Here is a 17335-nt window from a genome sequence, read left to right as displayed (position 1 = left end):
CCAGGCTGTCGATTACTTCACCTTTTAGGTCAATGCCGGAATTTCCCCACCATAAAGGTGACAAGATAAATTTGACAGCCCAACCATAAAGTTAGCTTATGGAAGCAATATTCTTGAGTACGGCATAAAACACTAATCAAATAAATATATAAATAAGAACTTAAACTGATATAGATATTTATTTTTACTCCTAGATAGACTGCTGAAAACTCTTTTTTTATTTTTAAAACTCTTAAACTGGAATTAAATACTTAAATTCTGAAATTGACCCTAAAGACCATAATGCCAGTCGCCTATTACAATTACGTCACATCCGTTCTTTCCATTTACCTACAGGAGAAAATTTCGATATCCTGATTTAAATACAGCAATCTTCTATTCGTTGTCAAGAGAGTGTCGTCGACCGATTTTTGTGAACAAGAATTCGTGAACAGTGGACGGGGTGGGGAAGAGATTAAGAAATTCCCTGCCCAAGGTTCGGTGTGAAACCTCATTGCATGTGTCCTACTCAATTGCATGCAAATTTGCACATGATAGGTATACCACTGTTAGACAAATTGTGAGCGACTTCAGCAGAAGTTATTGTTGATGTGTCAAATTAAATTGCTATTTCATAGAAATATGTGGGGGTGCATTTTCGCCATGCCCAATATACTGCGCAGTATTGGCACACAAGTAGTTTTTACAGTGTTGTTACTGACCAACACGCGGCTTTAACCAATTTAATAGGGTCCTTTGCGTATATAGCACGTGTGCATGCATTGAATACCACCCGTAGTACAGTGAAGTGACCTGCAGAATAAAAGGTAACAAGGAATGCTATCGTTTGCAATCAGCCAGTCAACCAATCACTCAATCAATCAATTAACCAATCAATCTATCCCTAGGTCAATGTAACACCCACACGCCCCCTTGCCTGTTAACATGTCGGTGTGGAACCTCCTCTGATGTCTGTCTGCCTGAGCATGTGATGGGTTGTGGGGATCTGGGATGTCGGCCGGGGTGGAGTGGACCCACGTGTCAGAAAGGCGAGTAGGTATCTGCTACATAGACCTCAAGAAGATATCAGATACACTGTTTGGAAGGTAATGGTGTGCTTGGTTCAGGTCCACTGCTCATCTCACGTAAACTATGAAAAAGCCTGTACACTGGCTTGTAGTGTGATTTGAATCCCCGAGTTCTGCATGGCGTATTCACAGGCAAACACCAACTTGAACTGTATGTCAGATGAAAGCCCATTAAAGATTGGCGACAAAAATAGTTTGATTTTTTTTTTGCAATTGTTTGTATGAAAAATGCATTTGAAACTTTGGAATCTACGATGGCCTTGTCTGACCGTATTCAGACCAGTGACGTCACATTATGTTTTACCACTTATCTCGCATAAAACGCTTGATATCATCGTTCTAAATGCATATACGTATAGACCTATGAATGTATTGGCTGAATGAACCATTTCACGAAAGAAATATGTATGTCACTTACACCGTCTGGGGCACTACAGATCACCACAGAATCTGATCTTTTAAAACTATTTTAATCGGTTGGAAACATTCTAAATTATTATTTTAATCACACTCTTTTCCTGGACAGAGTTCAATTTCTTTATTTTCATATCAACTTTCGGACGGTTGTTGGTTACACCTGCACTAAACTCCGGTTTTCTCTCACCGCAGGCGTATAAACGAAATACTCTTGAGAGCGGCGTAAAACACCAATCAAAGGAAAAAAAGAAGTACATTATTTTAGTATTTTTTTTTTATTGGTGTTTTACGCCGTAGTCAAGAATATTTCACTTATACGACGGCGGCCAGCATTATGGTGGGTGAAAACCGGGCACAGACCGGGGGAAACCCACGACCATCCGCAGGCTGCTGGAAGACCTTCCCACTTACGGCCGGAGGGGAAGACAGCATAAGCTGGACCTGAACTCACAGCGACCGCATTGGTAAGAGGCTCCTGGGTTATTACCCTGCCCTAGCGCGCTAACCGACTGAGCCACGGAGGCCCCTCATTATTTTAGTATGTCTAACCACAAAATATATTGGGCCAGATGCCTTAGTTCCACACCTCCCTTTTTCGTGTTTTGGGTGTTTACTCTATAACTAGTTTTATCTTCTACAGAAAATATTGTGTACAAAGCAACAAAAGTGGACTCAAGTAGTGAATTATCAGCGTCTAACAGTGACAACCTGGCCTTTGACGGGAATCTATCCTCTGTATTTCGTTCTGCAATCGAGGCTAACCCGTCCGTGACAGTAAGAGCAACGAGCTCGAGATATCCCATTCAAACCATCAAGATATACAATGGAGGTATGTGCGCTTACATTTTACATCATGTAGCCTTTATATATATCCATCTATCTATATATATATATATATATATATATATATATATATATATATATATATATATATATATACTGGTGGATATATATAGTTGGATATATATATATATATATATATATATATATATATATATATATATATATATATATATATATATATATATATATATATATACAATAACAAAATCGTTATTCAGGTGTTGAAAAGGGTATAAAGGGATATAAAATTCTCTCTGGGTATGAAATTTTAACCCTGACAGCCGTTTTGTCCTTTCTGTGTGTATCATGTAGGAAACCATTCTTGAGTGTCAGTATATATATGTATAAAACTGAGCCAAGAAACGTCATACCTTGTCCAGCGCACACAAACACTAATGTATACACTAAGAAAAAATGAATCTGTTAGAAACTATTTATTTGATTGGTGTTTTTATGCCATACTCAAGAATATTCCACTTGTATTACGGCAGCCATCTTTATGGTGTGAGGAAACCGGGCAGACCCAGAGGAAAACCTACGACCATCCGCAGGTTGCAGAGAGACCTTCTCACGGGAGATTCTTTAATGCTGAATTATCAGAATATGTCTGTTTTATTTAACAGAACAATCTGCTGCAATAGCAGAATACATTCTGGCAACGCTCAGACAAGACTTCCTGTTAAAATCTTGAATAATTTTTTGAGTGTAGTGGCAGTGAGTCATAAGGACTCGTCATGCATGGGCGCTAGCGTCTCAGTGAAAAAAAAAAACTCGCCATACTCATTACTGCGCAGTAATTCAACAACCACTGTCTTGTTTGCTCACACAGCATCAGCCTTTGTACAACCCGAATTTGAGTGTCGCTGTATTAGTCTACATAAAGGTACTCAAAAGCGGTAGAGACTAGCTAAATATCAAGAGCTTTCGCTAATAGTAGATTTCAGCTTCGTCTGGTGTAGTCAAGTGGAATGTCTTTTCAAAAAATATATGGGCAGGACAGAACAGTGTTATTAGCTGGAGTGGAAGCTTTTATCAGAGCACTTGTGAATAGAGCAACTAGAAGCTTTCACTACGCTCTTGGGGCATTTTGTGGGAAAGTTGCTCAACAACTTTCATTGTGATCGATGGTTAATGCAACAGACGCGCGAAATAGAGAGCTGAATATCTTTTTTACACCCGCCTTTTTTGCCAAAAATCTCTGGTATAAGCTCTTTAAATTTGATCGTTTTGCAGCTAGAGACCTAAATGACCTATCCGGTTTCAAGATCTACGTTAGCGAGTCGTCTGATTTCATTAACTCCAAACTGTGCTACAGAGATAACACGGCTATAGGAAAATCACAGTACGTCATCAACTGTACACAGCCTTTGTCTGGTCCTTACATCAAACTGCTCGTCCCCAAGACCACGAGCCTTGCCATCCGCGAAATGGAAGTATACAGTGAGTAATACTCAATTATTTGAAATTAAACCTGGTCGATCGACATACAGTTACACTGTGTCTTTGAGACTTTCTAAGAAAGCTCTGCAGAGTTGAGTGGTAGCCTGTGCCGCATCTGATTAATCTTCAAATTCCGAGCTCTTCATCTGTTGTAGGTTGACAGAAGGATGCTTTCAAATCCCAATTTATTTTTGTCATTTGAAAATGTGTGCATGTATAGCAGAGGTCAATAATTGTATTGCCTTGCCTCAGTTCGATAAGGGAGATAAGTGGCTGAAATGTTCATGACTGGGGTGATTTCATATGTATTATCACTTTATTTGACCTTTTGTAATTTTCTGTGACTGAGTCACTTAAATAGATCACAATGGTCATTTTGATAAAACAGGATGTGGAGAATACTGGTTCGGAAGCGAGTGTGATCGTCTGTGTAACTGTCGGTATAACTACGAGTCGTGTAACGGGGTAACAGGGGCGTGCCGGCGCGGATGCCCGGATGGACGCAACGGAACCGACTGTTATTCAGGTATTGGTATTAATTTTTTTTTTTCAAAATAAATATCAGGTGCCTTCGTGGTCAAGAGATTAGCGTGCTAGCACAGCACAATGGCCTTGGGGCCTCTCACCAATGCGGTCCCTGTGCATGCTGGCTTACTCACATGTCCTATGTTGGAAGGTCTGACAGCAGCCAGCGGATGGTCGTGGAGATGAAGCCTACTCCAGACCGTTTCCCAACCACGATGATGACCACCATCATATAAAATGAAAAATTAGAGAATTAGATAATTAATTAAATTGTCAAAATATCATCTCTTCTATTTGTTTTCATACGCAATATTAACTCAGCGTGACAAGGGTACATTTTTCATTTTTCATTTTGAAACGTGGTCGATATTGCAGTTGTGGGATAAGGAAGATTGCTTCTTGGCGCGGAATCAGAATCTTCTGGAACATAAATGTTCTGTTTTCGGAGCCTATGGTACAGACAAATACCTTTTTTTTCACTGTTGTTGAATGTTTTGCTTTTTCTTTCTTTATATTTCTTGCTTTTTCCATTCTCAGAATGTTCAGCTGGTAGATTTGGTCAACAATGTCAGAGTATCTGTCACTGTAAAAAGGTTACATCGTGTGACAAAGTGGACGGCACTTGTGACGACCAGGGCTGTGCTGCCGGGTTCAAGGGAGACAACTGTCAGCGAGGTAGACTATTTCTACATTGTTATATGGTCATAGTCCATCATTAGTTTCCCATTTAGAAGAATGTTAACGTTTGACCTCACAGCACTGTCCCTAAATCTGCGAACCCCAAACGCTCCCGTCCGGCTGACCATCGTCCTCTCTGACAACTTCACTCAAGCTCCTGACCGGAACAGAACTGACGAACAGCTGACAGCGGTCAGTCCCACCCAGACAGAAGAGATGAACTAGAATTTTCCCCAGCTTTTTCCTAGTATAAATAAGATAAAAAAAAATACTGAAAAAAAAAGAAAAAAAAAAGAAAGAAATAGGACACTCTCTGGATACAGAACCAGTACACTCTCTGGTTACTAAACCAGTTTTTCCATGACAGCTCAGTAGACACTGACAAATTATTTACCACATGTTGTCACGAAAACGGGTAGACATTCGCTGTCGCAGACGATGTCAAACTACACAGACAAACTATATTTAAATATACAACACTTCGACGCAAATGAGAGATGTCAACTTGGTAGTGTCCCTTGGGCCCTTGAACATTAAGAGAACTGTATTATTCTCACTGGAAAATGAAAAAAAGAGGCTTTAACGTTGTTTTAATCCCATGAAATTGTCTTTTTTTATATAACTTTCCATGACTTTTTTCTAGCCTGCAGTTATGGAGAGTTTGGAGAAGGCTGTGAAGGAAAGTGTCACTGTTACCCGGTCAACAATTGTGACAAGGAGACTGGACAGTGTGCGGGGGATTGCCAAGCGGGATTCAAGGGATACAATTGTCAGCAAGGTACAGAGATTTAATTCACCTTCGAGAGGGTAAACTAGTGCCACAGCTCAGATCTGAAACTGAAAATTTGCTGGCTGTACCTTTTCCGAGAATTGAAATGTTTAAGCGTACCCTTTCATGTTCTACATCTATGTTGTACTACACCTTGGACAGAACCGTGAGGAATACTAACCCCGTACATTATACTAGGCGGAGGTGTGCTGAAAATATGTCCAGAAAATTAGATCATTCGTTACAATTCACCACAACGCTGTTTTACACCTGTGCTAACGAGACCATACAGGAAATGGGAAAAGGGCGATGTCCCACTCGTTTGGTCTGTGCGACACGCATATCAGCGCAGGATACACACTGGGGGCAGGAAGAATTCGTAAAGGGACTCATAAGGCTCCCTTGGGGCTCCAAGAACAGTGAAAGGGAGGGAGTGAGCAAACTTCCGTCCAGGCAAAAATAGGGTTTGAGTGAGTGCTTGGGGTTTAACGTCGTACTTAACAATTTTTCACTCATATGACAACGAGGGAATCCTAATAGTGTATGTATTGTGCCTCCTTATTGCAGGACGGATTTCCACCGCTCTTTTATCTAGTGCTGTTTCACTGAGACGCCTTACCGAAGGCAAGTAAGCCGCTTCGGCCGAGCCATTATACTGATACGGGTCAACAAGTCGTTGCTCTTTCCCCTTCATGCTGAACGCCAAGGGAGCAAGTTACAACTTCCTCTTTTTAAGATTTCTTTTTTAAGGTGTGACTCGACCCAGGATTGACCCTGGACTCTCTAACAACTATGGGGTTTGTACTCGCACCTCATAGCGATTGAACATCGAGGGTCTTTTACATCTCGGTCACAATCTGTTCAATAGCCAATTGTAAACATAAGATATCATCTGAGATTTTGTAACCCTGTTTCACATATTGTCTACAAGTATATGCCAGTATTTTAAAGAAAGGGCTATTGGTTTATTACTGCTAGTATGAAGACCTCATTTTTCTTTTGCTGTTCAAGATTGCGAGATCGGAAAATATGGGAGGAACTGCGCAGGAGTTTGTCACTGCAAAAACCTGACCTCGTGTAACAAAGTGGACGGAAGATGTGATGCACTGGGCTGTGAAGCAGGGTACAAGGGATCATATTGTAACATAGGTACGTCGGGAGGGGTGGCGGTGACGGGCAAAAGTGGTCGTTCACACACTGGACTTTAGAGAACGATACCTGTATTGTCATGGCTCACAATGGTTCTGACAAACACCGGACAATGCGGAAGAATGATCGTTATATTTATTACCCATAGATTTATGAGACATTGCGCATGTTTGGTCCAGATATTTACTGTCTAAGTTTTCGTTGTCTTTCTTTATACTAGAATGTTCATCTGGATGGTTCGGAGAAAAATGTCAGAACAGATGTCATTGTAAAAACAGAGCCTCATGTAACCATGCCAACGGAACATGTGACACACAGGGATGCACTAATGGATATAAAGGAGACAGCTGCCAAGAAGGTATCTTATGGATTGGTTGAAGCAAATCAAATCGATATCGAGGCAGTGTTTGTGAGAACATTATCAATCAACTGTTACAATAACTTAACCCGCTCATCTTATAATTTGTCGTAACGACTCTCGGAGAGTTATTATGGGTTAATTATTGATTGATTTATTTGATGTATATTTTACGGCGTATACTTAAAAATATTTCACTTGTACAATGGCAGCCCACATTATGGTTGACGGAAAGCAGTGCCCGAAGGAAGCCCTCCACAGTCTGTAAGTTGGTGAATATGTCTTTAACCTTACTTTAGTCCGACCTTATACAAGAAAATCGTGTTCTTTTGAATGCTTTAGAATGCGAGACCGGAAGTTACGGGAGGAACTGTGAAAGAGTTTGTCACTGTAAGAACCCGGCTTCCTGTAACAAGGTGAACGGGCGATGTGGCACACAGGGATGTGAAGCGGGGTACCAATGGCCATCTTGTGATAGAGGTAGGTCACATTTGATGAGCATTGGGACACACTGGGTTGTTAAGTGTTATACTAAGGGTCATCGTGTGATAAAGGTAGGTCACATTTGATGTGGACAGTGACACATTGGATTGTTAAGCGGGATATCAAGGGTCATGATGTGATAGAGGTAGGTCACATTTGATGTGGATTGAGACACACTGGGTTGTTAAGCGGGATATCAAGGGTCATCGTGTGATAAAGGTAAGTCACATTTGATGTGGACAGTGACACATTGGGTTGTTAAGCGGGATATCAAGGGTCATCGTGTGATAAAGGTAAGTCACATTTGATGTGGACAGTGACACATTGGGTTGTTAAACGGGATATCAAGGGTTATCGTGTGATAAAGGTAAGTCACATTTGATGTGGACAGTGACACATTGGGTTGTTAAGCGGGATATCAAGGGTCATGGTGTGATAAAGGTAAGTCACATTTGATGTGGATTGTGACACACTGGGTTGTTAAGTGTTATACCAAGGGTCATCGTGTGATAAAGGTAAGTCACATTTGATGTGGATTGTGACACACTGGGTTGTTAAGTGTTATACTAAGGGTCATGGTGTGATAAAGGTAAGTCACATTTGATGTGGACAGGATTGGTCTTTGAAGCAGGAGACCAAGGATCATCTTGTGATAGAAGTCGGTGAGTGTTAGTGAGGACTTTTGAACATTAGGCAGTGAGCTAGGATACCTTGATTTTTTTTCTGACCTTCATATATGCAAAGAAGCCGACGTCAGATACCACACAAGGAGAGATAAGTGTAAAAGAATAAACGCACGTAATCGTTGGATTTTAACTCGAGGTCGTAAACTATTGCCTTGTGAACTTGGAATATTACTTTCAGAGTGTAACTTTGCTTTGCTTTCGCACGTTATTGTGGTACATCATGTTTTCTGGAATATTGTATGAGCGTTTATTAACCAATGGAAACCAAGAACCACTCTATACGGTAATAATAATATATGTATGTCGTGTCAGTCACAGAGGAGAATAGGCAGATGGGGGGAGGGGAGGAGGGAGAGGCGGGAGTATGACACTTAGGAAACTGTTTTCACCTATGTTAACAAGAAATGATATTGGTATGAAAAGGAACGTGTCAAATTTTCTGAACAAGGCTCTATTGGACATGTTACGCCATTAAACTCTGTTAACAACCATACCAATTGCTGCCATTTGGTTCTGAACGCAGTGGTACTGCAATGAACACACCCCAACCCCCAACCTGTACACTACCAGTCAGTTTCTTAGGTAGTAACACATGTGTTCATGTAACACAGAGAACATAACCATTCTTTTTCACCCAGTCATAAAAGTGAAAAGGTAGACTTGAAACAAATCAATTGCTAAATATATTTCTATTATCCTAGGTTGAACAGTTCAGTGTCAGATTGCTACATGATAGTTTAATACTGCAAAAAATAATAATCGGTTATATTGAGCTGTACCACGCTGTAGTTGAGCTGTACCACACTTTTACTGAACTGAGTTATGACCGAAATATGTGCATCATTTGGTAGAATTATTCGTGTGAATGTCTAAAAATCTTGTTTACACCAGAATGTACGACTGGCCGGTTTGGAGAGCAATGTTCGTATATATGTCACTGTAAGCACGCCATCTCGTGTAACCACATCAACGGAACATGTGACGATGGTGGCTGCGCTGCTGGATACAAGGGAGATAATTGTCAAGAAGGTGAGGTTCTCTTTCATGTCTATGAATGTAGCTGGGTGGATATAAACGTACATGTAAAAAGTGTTGTTCTTATCTGTTTTTCTTTTTAATATGACTACGAATGTGGCCTAGCGAAAAATAGGGAGCACTGACCTGGATTCTGACAATGACCAAAGTGTCTATCCAAGTTAATTACAAAGATATAAAAGTTGGGCAAAATGTAATTGTGGGTATCATTACATTGTAAGTACGCTCAATTCGGAGTAGGATATGTTACAAGGCGGTGAATGAGAAACCGCAATGAATCACAGTCCATCACCTTGTTTTCTTATCTTCATATCCTTTATCCTTCAATCACTTTTATGGCCTCCGTGGCCTAGTGGTTAACGTTTCGGCGCAGCACGACAGCCCAGGGGCCTGTTACCGTTGGGATTGTTGTGAGCTCATGCCCAGTTTATGCTGGCTTCCTCTCCGATCGTGCCTGAGACGGTTTGTCACTGATCTGGGGATGGGATTCCTGACGGCAGTTCCCAGTTTCCTCCCATCGTAATGATGTCAGCCATTGTATAAGTGAATTATTCGTGATTACAGTGTAAAACACGAATCAGATAAATCGATAAATCAATCAATAATCATTTTTAACTTTACAGTTTCAGGATCCACACCAAACGTTCATACCCCAGAGCCGAATAAAAACGGTACGTGTACTTAGTAATATGAATTACACTTTAAAACTTTACTGGAATTTTACAGCAAAATAACTTAGTACTATGTGTTATACTTTGAAACTTGACTAATTTTACAGCAAAATAACTTAGTGATATGTGTTCCACTTTAATACTTGACTGTAACTTTACAGTTAAATACAGGCAACAAACGTTATTTATCCTAAATTCTACAATACATGCTTTACAGTGCAAATCTACTTCAGGACGAATAAAAGGTCACTAATTTGGGCCAAATCTCGCCAAAACAAAGGTAACGTGACGACTGTGCCAAAATAATGATCTCTCATACTGTCATTACGCGGATATGCACTGTGAAACATTTAATTCGCATCCCGAGAACGACGGAAATATGAACTAGGATCAGAAGTATTCTGATCTACACTGTAATATACATTGAAATAATTTGGGGAAAGCCTTTAGCGGCAATAAAGTTATAAAAAAAAGTGTCATAAAAACTCCATACAGCCAATACAGCCATACCAATTGCTGCCATTTGGTTCTGAACGCAGTGGTACTGCAATGAACACACCCCAACCCCCAACCTGTACACTACCAGTCAGTTTCTTAGGTAGTAACACATGTGTTCATGTAACACAGAGAACATAACCATTCTTTTTCACCCAGTCATAAAAGTGAAAAGGTAGACTTGAAACAAATCAATTGCTAAATATATTTCTATTATCCTAGGTTGAACAGTTCAGTGTCAGATTGCTACATGATAGTTTAATACTGCAAAAAAATAATAATCGGTTATATTGAGCTGTACCACGCTGTAGTTGAGCTGTACCACACTTTTACTGAGCTGTATCAAGCTGTTCAATTGGCACTACAAGGAAAGGCCCAGCATGGTACCAACCTATCAAAGTTTGCCTGTGTCCTACCTGACAAAGACAAGTCAAGAAGAATTTACTTATTGACATCTTTAACCTTGACGATCCAGAAATACTGCGAGTTATGACCGAAACATGTGCATCATTTGGTAGAATTATTCGTGTGAATGTCTGAAAATCTTGTTAACACCAGAATGTACGACTGGCCGGTTCGGAGAGCAATGTTCGTATATATGTCACTGTAAGCACGCCATCTCGTGTAACCGCATCAACGGAACATGTGACGATGGTGGCTGCGCTGCTGGATACAAGGGAGATAATTGTCAAGAAGGTGAGGTTCTCTGTCATGTCTATGAATGTAGCTGGGTGGATATAAACGTACATTACATGTAAAAAGTGTTGTTCTTATCTGTTTTTCTTTTTAATATGACTACGAATGTGGCCTAGCGAAAAAAACGGAGCACTGACCTGGATTCTGACAATGACCAAATTGTCTATCCAAGTTAAGCACAAAGATATAAAAGTTGGACAAAGTATAATTGTGGATGCCATTACATTGTAAGTATGCTCAATTCCGAGTAGGATATGTTACAAGGTGGTGAATGGGAAACCGCAGTCAATCACAATCCATCACCTTGTTTTCTTATCTTCATATCCTTTATCCTTCAATCACTTTTATGGCCTTCGTGGCCTAGTGGTTAACGTTCCGGCGCAGCACGACAGCCCAGGGGCCTGTTACCGTTGGGATTGTTGTGTTCATGCCCAGTTTATGCTGGCTTTCTCTCCGATCGTGCGTGAGACGGTTTGTCACTGATCTGGGGATGGGATTCCTGACGGCAGTGCCTAGTTTCCTCCCATCGTAATGATGTCAGCCATTTTATGCGAATTATTCGTGATTACAGCGTAAAACACGAATCAAATAAGTCGATAAATCAATCAATAATCGTTTTTAACTTTATAGTTTCAGGATCCGCACTAAATGTTCATACCCCAGAGCCGAATAAAAACGGTACGTTTACTTAGTAATATGAATTACACTTTAAAACTTAAATGTAATTTTACATTTGCAAAATAACTTAGTACTATGTGTTATACTTTGAAACTTGACTAATTTTACAGCAAAATAACTTAGTGATATGTGTTCCACTTTAATACTTGACTGTAACTTTACAGTTAAATACAGGCAACAAACGTTTTTTATCCTAAATTCTACAATACCTGCTTTACAGTGCAAATCTACTTCAGGACGAATAAAATGTCACTAATTTGGGCCAAATCCCCCCAAAACAAAGGTAACATGACGACGGTATCGAAATAATGATCTCTCATACTGTCATTACGCGAATATGCACTGTAAAACATTTAATTCGCATCCCGAGAACGACGGAAATATGAACTAGGATCAGAAGTATTCTGATCTACACTGTAATATACATTGAAATAATTTGGGGAAAGCCTTTAGAGGGAATAAAGTTATAAAAACAGTTTTCTTTTGAGGAGAAGCCAGTACAGAGTAATTTTTTTTGAAAACTCTTGAATAATCTGAACAGTTATCTTAGGGAAATGTATAATGGATTTACTGTAGCTTTTATCTTGGGTCTCTCCGCACTGCTAACCAGTTTGTGGCTCTTTTATTTGTTTCCACTTTTAGTCACTGGTGCCGTTGATTCGTGTGGTTGTTTTATTTTTCGTAATGCCTAGTTTCTCTAAACATGTGTAATAAATGGTGTATAATGGAGTTAAGCAGTGCTTATTATTCCTATTTCCTTAAAACTTCAGACCATACTGTAGAGACTTGTATTTCGTGCTTTCTGATGTGTTCTGTCAGAGGAAATACAACAGCAAGTATAAAGATAGATGACTTAAATACAATAACAAGTATAAAGATTGAAGGCTTAAATACAACAACACGTATAGATACAGATTTATTTATTTATTTATTTGATTGGCGTTTTATGCCGTACTCAAGAATATTTCACTTATGCGACGGCGGCCAACAATATGGTGGGAGGAAACCGGTCATAGCCAAAGGGAAACCCACAACCTTCCGCAGGTTGCTGGAAAGCCTTCCCCTTCCGGAGAGGAAGCCACCATGAGCTGGACTTGAAGTCACAGTGACCGCATTGGTGAGAGGACTCTGGGTTATCACGCTGCGTTAGCGCGCTAAGCAACTGAGCCACGGAGGCCCCTATAGATATATAAGGCTTAAATACAACAACAGGTATAGAGATAAATAAAAAATTGTCGTTGCCTTTCACACAACAAATACTTTTCCTTCTTTTTTCATGCAGAACAGACCGGCATATTTCCCACCTCAAAAGCCCCGCAGTCTTGTATATTACTTTTGTATAATTAAGGTACATAAGCGTTACCATTGTTACATGTCTAAAATTTGTATCTGTCAGTATAACAGACAAAACCGGGTCGTCAGGCTGTATTATTTGCCTTTTTGGCGAATGCAGTGGTTTATCTGTAGCGGAATGACCAATCAAAAGCCTTGTATTGTTTTTTTTTTTCATTCTAGAGACGGCTGGTATCAAAGGGAGGCCTGAATCAAACAAAGCTTCATCCACTGGTCTTCTGGCGGGAGTGTGTGTGCTGGCGGGGATTTCCCTCGTGCTGATGATCTATGCTGTTATCTCCACTGTCAAGGGACGGCGCTGGTACATAAGATTTCAACAAGAGATCAAGTCACATTATGATTCCGCCCAGGTAAGTCTGAATCTTAACGTTCAGCTCACGCATATGTATGTTGAACATACACAAATAATGATCTCATTATCGGGAGACAACAAATGTTCTGTAAGTGTAAGGAACGGCAACTGTTATGTAAGTGTGATTATCAGAAAATACTATCCTCGTGAACATTTAAGGACCAATAAATGTCACGTGAGTGTGATTAACATGAAATGCTATCTGAGTGTAAGCAACAACAACTGTTGTGTGAGTGAAAGGAGCAGCACATATTATGTGAGTGTAAGGAGCAACAAATGTTTTGTGAGTATAAGGAGCAACGAATGTTATGTTAGTGTAAGGAACAGTAAATGTTATGTGAGTGTAAAGAGCAACACATGTTGTGTGAGTGTAAAGAGCAACAAATGTAATGTGAGTATAAGGAACACTAATTTTCTCAGGAACAACAAATGTTATGTGAGTGTTAGGAACACCACATGCTATATGCGTGTAAAGAAAGTAAATGTTATCGGAGCGTAGATTAGACAAATGTGGAGATGGTACACACATGTATTTTGAGTGTAGGATATACAAAGGCGATTTGAGCGTAAGATAGACAAATGTGACCTCAGCGTGGGATAGACAAATGTAACGTCTGCGTGTTGTTAAACAAATGCAGTGTAAGTATAAGATAGAAACGTGAGCGTACAATAGACAAGTGTAACGTGAGCGTAAGATAGACAAATGTAACGTGAGCGTAAGTTAGACAAATGTAACGTGAGTGTCGGGTAGACAAGTGTAACGTAAGCGTTCGACAGACAAGTGTAACGTGAATGTGGGATAGACAAATGTAAAGTGAGCGTAGAATAAACAAGTGTAACGTGAGCGTAGGTTAGACAAATGTAACATGAGTTTAGGATAGACAAATGTAACGTGAGCGTAGGATAGACAAAAGTGTAACGTCAGCGTACGATAGACAAGTGCAACGTAAGTGTAGGATAGACGATTGTAATGTGAGTGTAGGATAGACAAATATAATGTGAGTGTAGGATAGACAAATGTAACGTGAATTTAGGATAGACAAATGTACGTGAGCGTAGGTTAGACAAATGCGACGTGAGTGAAGGATAGACAAATGTAAAGTGAGCGTAGGATAGACAAATGTAACGTGAGCGTAGAATAAACAAGTGTAACGTGAGCGTACGATAGACAAATGTAACGTGAGTGAAGGATAGACAAATGTAACCTTAGCGTAGTATAGACAAGTGTAACGTGAGCGTATAATAGACAAGTGTAACGTGAGTGTAGGATAGACCAATGTAATGTGAGTGTAGGATAGACAAATGTAATGTGAGTGTAGGATAGACAAATGTAACGTGAGTTTAGGATAGACAAGGGCAACGTGAGCGTAGGTTAGACAAATGTGACGTGAGTGAATGAGTGACAAATGTAAAGTGAGTTTAGGATAGACAAGTGTGACGTGAGTGTAGGATAGACAAATGTAACGTGACCGTAGGATAGACAAGTGTGACGTGAGTGTAGGATAGACAAATGTAACGTGACCGTAGGATAGACAAATGTAACGTCTGTGTAGGATGGACAAATGTAACGTCTGTGTAGGATAGTCAAATGTAACGTGAGTGAAGGATCGACAAATGTAAAGTGAGTGTAGGATGGACAAATGTAAAGTGAGTGTAGGATAGACAAATGTAAAGTGAGTGTAGGATAGACAAATGTAACGTCTGTGTAGGATAGACAATTGTAACGTCTGTGTAGGATAGACAAATGTAACGTCTGTGTAGGATAGACAAATGCAACGTGAGTGAAGGACAGTCAAATGTAACGTCTGTATAGGATAGACAAATGTAACCTTGAGTGTAGGATAGACAAATGTAACGTCTGTGTAGGATAGACAAATGTAACCTTGAGTGTAGGATAGACAAATGTAACGTCTGTGTAGGATAGACAAATGTAACCTTGAGTGTAGGATAGACAAATGTAACGTCTGTGTAGGATAGACAAATGTAACCTTGAGTGTAGGATAGACAAGTGTGACGTTAGCATTCGTCTGGGAATTGTACAAATCTGGTTTTTCACAGAAATTAAAGATGTCAAGATTAAGTTATCCTCATGTGTCATAGATTTATAAGATTTATCTTTTTTCTCCAGGTGCCACGAGGAGAAAGAAGCTCAGAGATCTACGAAAATATGAATTAGGATCATTCGGATTTTATGACTGATCTGAACCGGCGCCTAGGGTCTGCACTAAAGTGTACATTTAGTAATTTGGGGAAAGCCAGCCAAGGTGATGAAATTCTAACATAATTAGAGTTTCCTGCGAACAAGCCATCCCTGAGAAATGTTTGCTCGAAAATATTTGATTAACCAGAGTATATATCTTACGGAAATATATTATTGAGATACGAAAGTTTTTATCTCGGGTTTCTGCACACTTATATATATGTTTGACTATTTCGTTTGTCAGCCATTTTTTTTTTCATTCTCAAGAAAACATATGCATAGCTTTAACCACGTAAGAAAATGAACTCGTCCTACGATCTGTCTTACGAAGTTTTGGCAAACTACGCTTAGCATAATTTCCATGACAACGTACAGTGAAGACAGCACTTTTGCAGGTCAGTTTTGTAGAAAATATAAAGACGGTAACATAAATGCAACATAAAGTAAAGAAGTCTTATTATCGTTCTATATTTCAACTACCCTGGTTGTGCCACAATCCAGAAATCATGTATCAGTTGCCAAAATATAATTGGATATCACGGCTTCAATATTCGGAGTTGCATTTCCTTCCATTTTATACAGGTAAGAAACACGTGGCCATGCAAATTGGGCTTTACATCCATGAGTGCGTTTTCCAAAGCTGACGAAACTGTGCGTCAAGCGCATTTACCATAGTGATGTATACAATGGTGTAGTAAACGTTGTCATGGAAGTTACGCCAGGTAAAAAAATTACGACAGATTTGTAAAACGGTATGCTGTACAAATTTCAAGAGACAGTGCTGCCTAACTGTTTAAACAGTGACCGTTTGGCAGTCAGTCAGTGTTGTTCGTATATGTGCGGAACATACAGAGGTGATGAAATTGTTTGTCACTCAGTTTTATTGTGTGAAATTTAATGTTTTGTCAGTGTGGTAACTAGATTGTGAAATGCGCCTTTACATCTTATGCTATCTTGTACCTGCTAATCTGTATATAAATATGTATAAATATATTTACATGAAGTTATAAAAGAACGCTTTACTACGGATATTCTTTATCTAATAAATAAAGCATAACCAGAAATCGTTTGTTCTGCTTTCTGACTAGCCTCAAAACTGGAGCCAGGCTGAAATCTTAACAAAAAAGTCTTGCTCTAATACAAAACTAATTTGTCTACAGTTTAATTAAATGTTTACAAACTTTTGAAGAACTGTGCCCAGTACTTTTGGGTCTTTCCCGTAAATCGGTGTAGCGAACCGTCCGCAGACGCCAGAGCAAATTTCACATGACTGAAAGCGGGTGTTTCCCTCTGTGAAATTATTACTATTTTGGAATCCCTTCCTAGGCTGTTTTGTTACATCAATTTTGAGTTACTGGATGACAAAATCTCTTTGACGGCTGATATCATCCAGATCCCGTTTCTTCGTCCGCTATTTTGCTGATTTTTCTTTCATACTGT

The 17335-nt window shown here is 39.6% G+C and overlaps 1 protein-coding gene across 1 annotated transcript; it reads left to right on the top strand.

The window, feature by feature from the left end:
- Window positions 1-990: 990 nt before the first annotated feature.
- On the top strand, window positions 991-16919 carry LOC135462545 (multiple epidermal growth factor-like domains protein 10). The gene is made up of 15 exons (XM_064739771.1): window positions 991-1036; window positions 2125-2313; window positions 3561-3767; window positions 4156-4293; window positions 4830-4967; window positions 5614-5748; window positions 6751-6888; window positions 7109-7246; window positions 7589-7726; window positions 9307-9444; window positions 10074-10121; window positions 11175-11312; window positions 11943-11990; window positions 13506-13693; window positions 15824-16919. The coding sequence occupies exons 1-15, from the start codon at window positions 991-993 to the stop codon at window positions 15869-15871; spliced, it is 1875 nt and encodes a 624-aa protein (XP_064595841.1). The 3' UTR covers window positions 15872-16919.
- The last annotated feature ends 416 nt before the right edge of the window (window positions 16920-17335 follow it).

Source organism: Liolophura sinensis, chromosome 2 (genome assembly GCF_032854445.1).
Source record: "Liolophura sinensis isolate JHLJ2023 chromosome 2, CUHK_Ljap_v2, whole genome shotgun sequence".
NCBI classification, from domain to species: domain Eukaryota; kingdom Metazoa; phylum Mollusca; class Polyplacophora; order Chitonida; family Chitonidae; genus Liolophura; species Liolophura sinensis.
The sequence above is the reverse complement of the archived record's forward strand: the minus strand, read 5'-3'. Positions and strand labels throughout refer to the sequence as shown.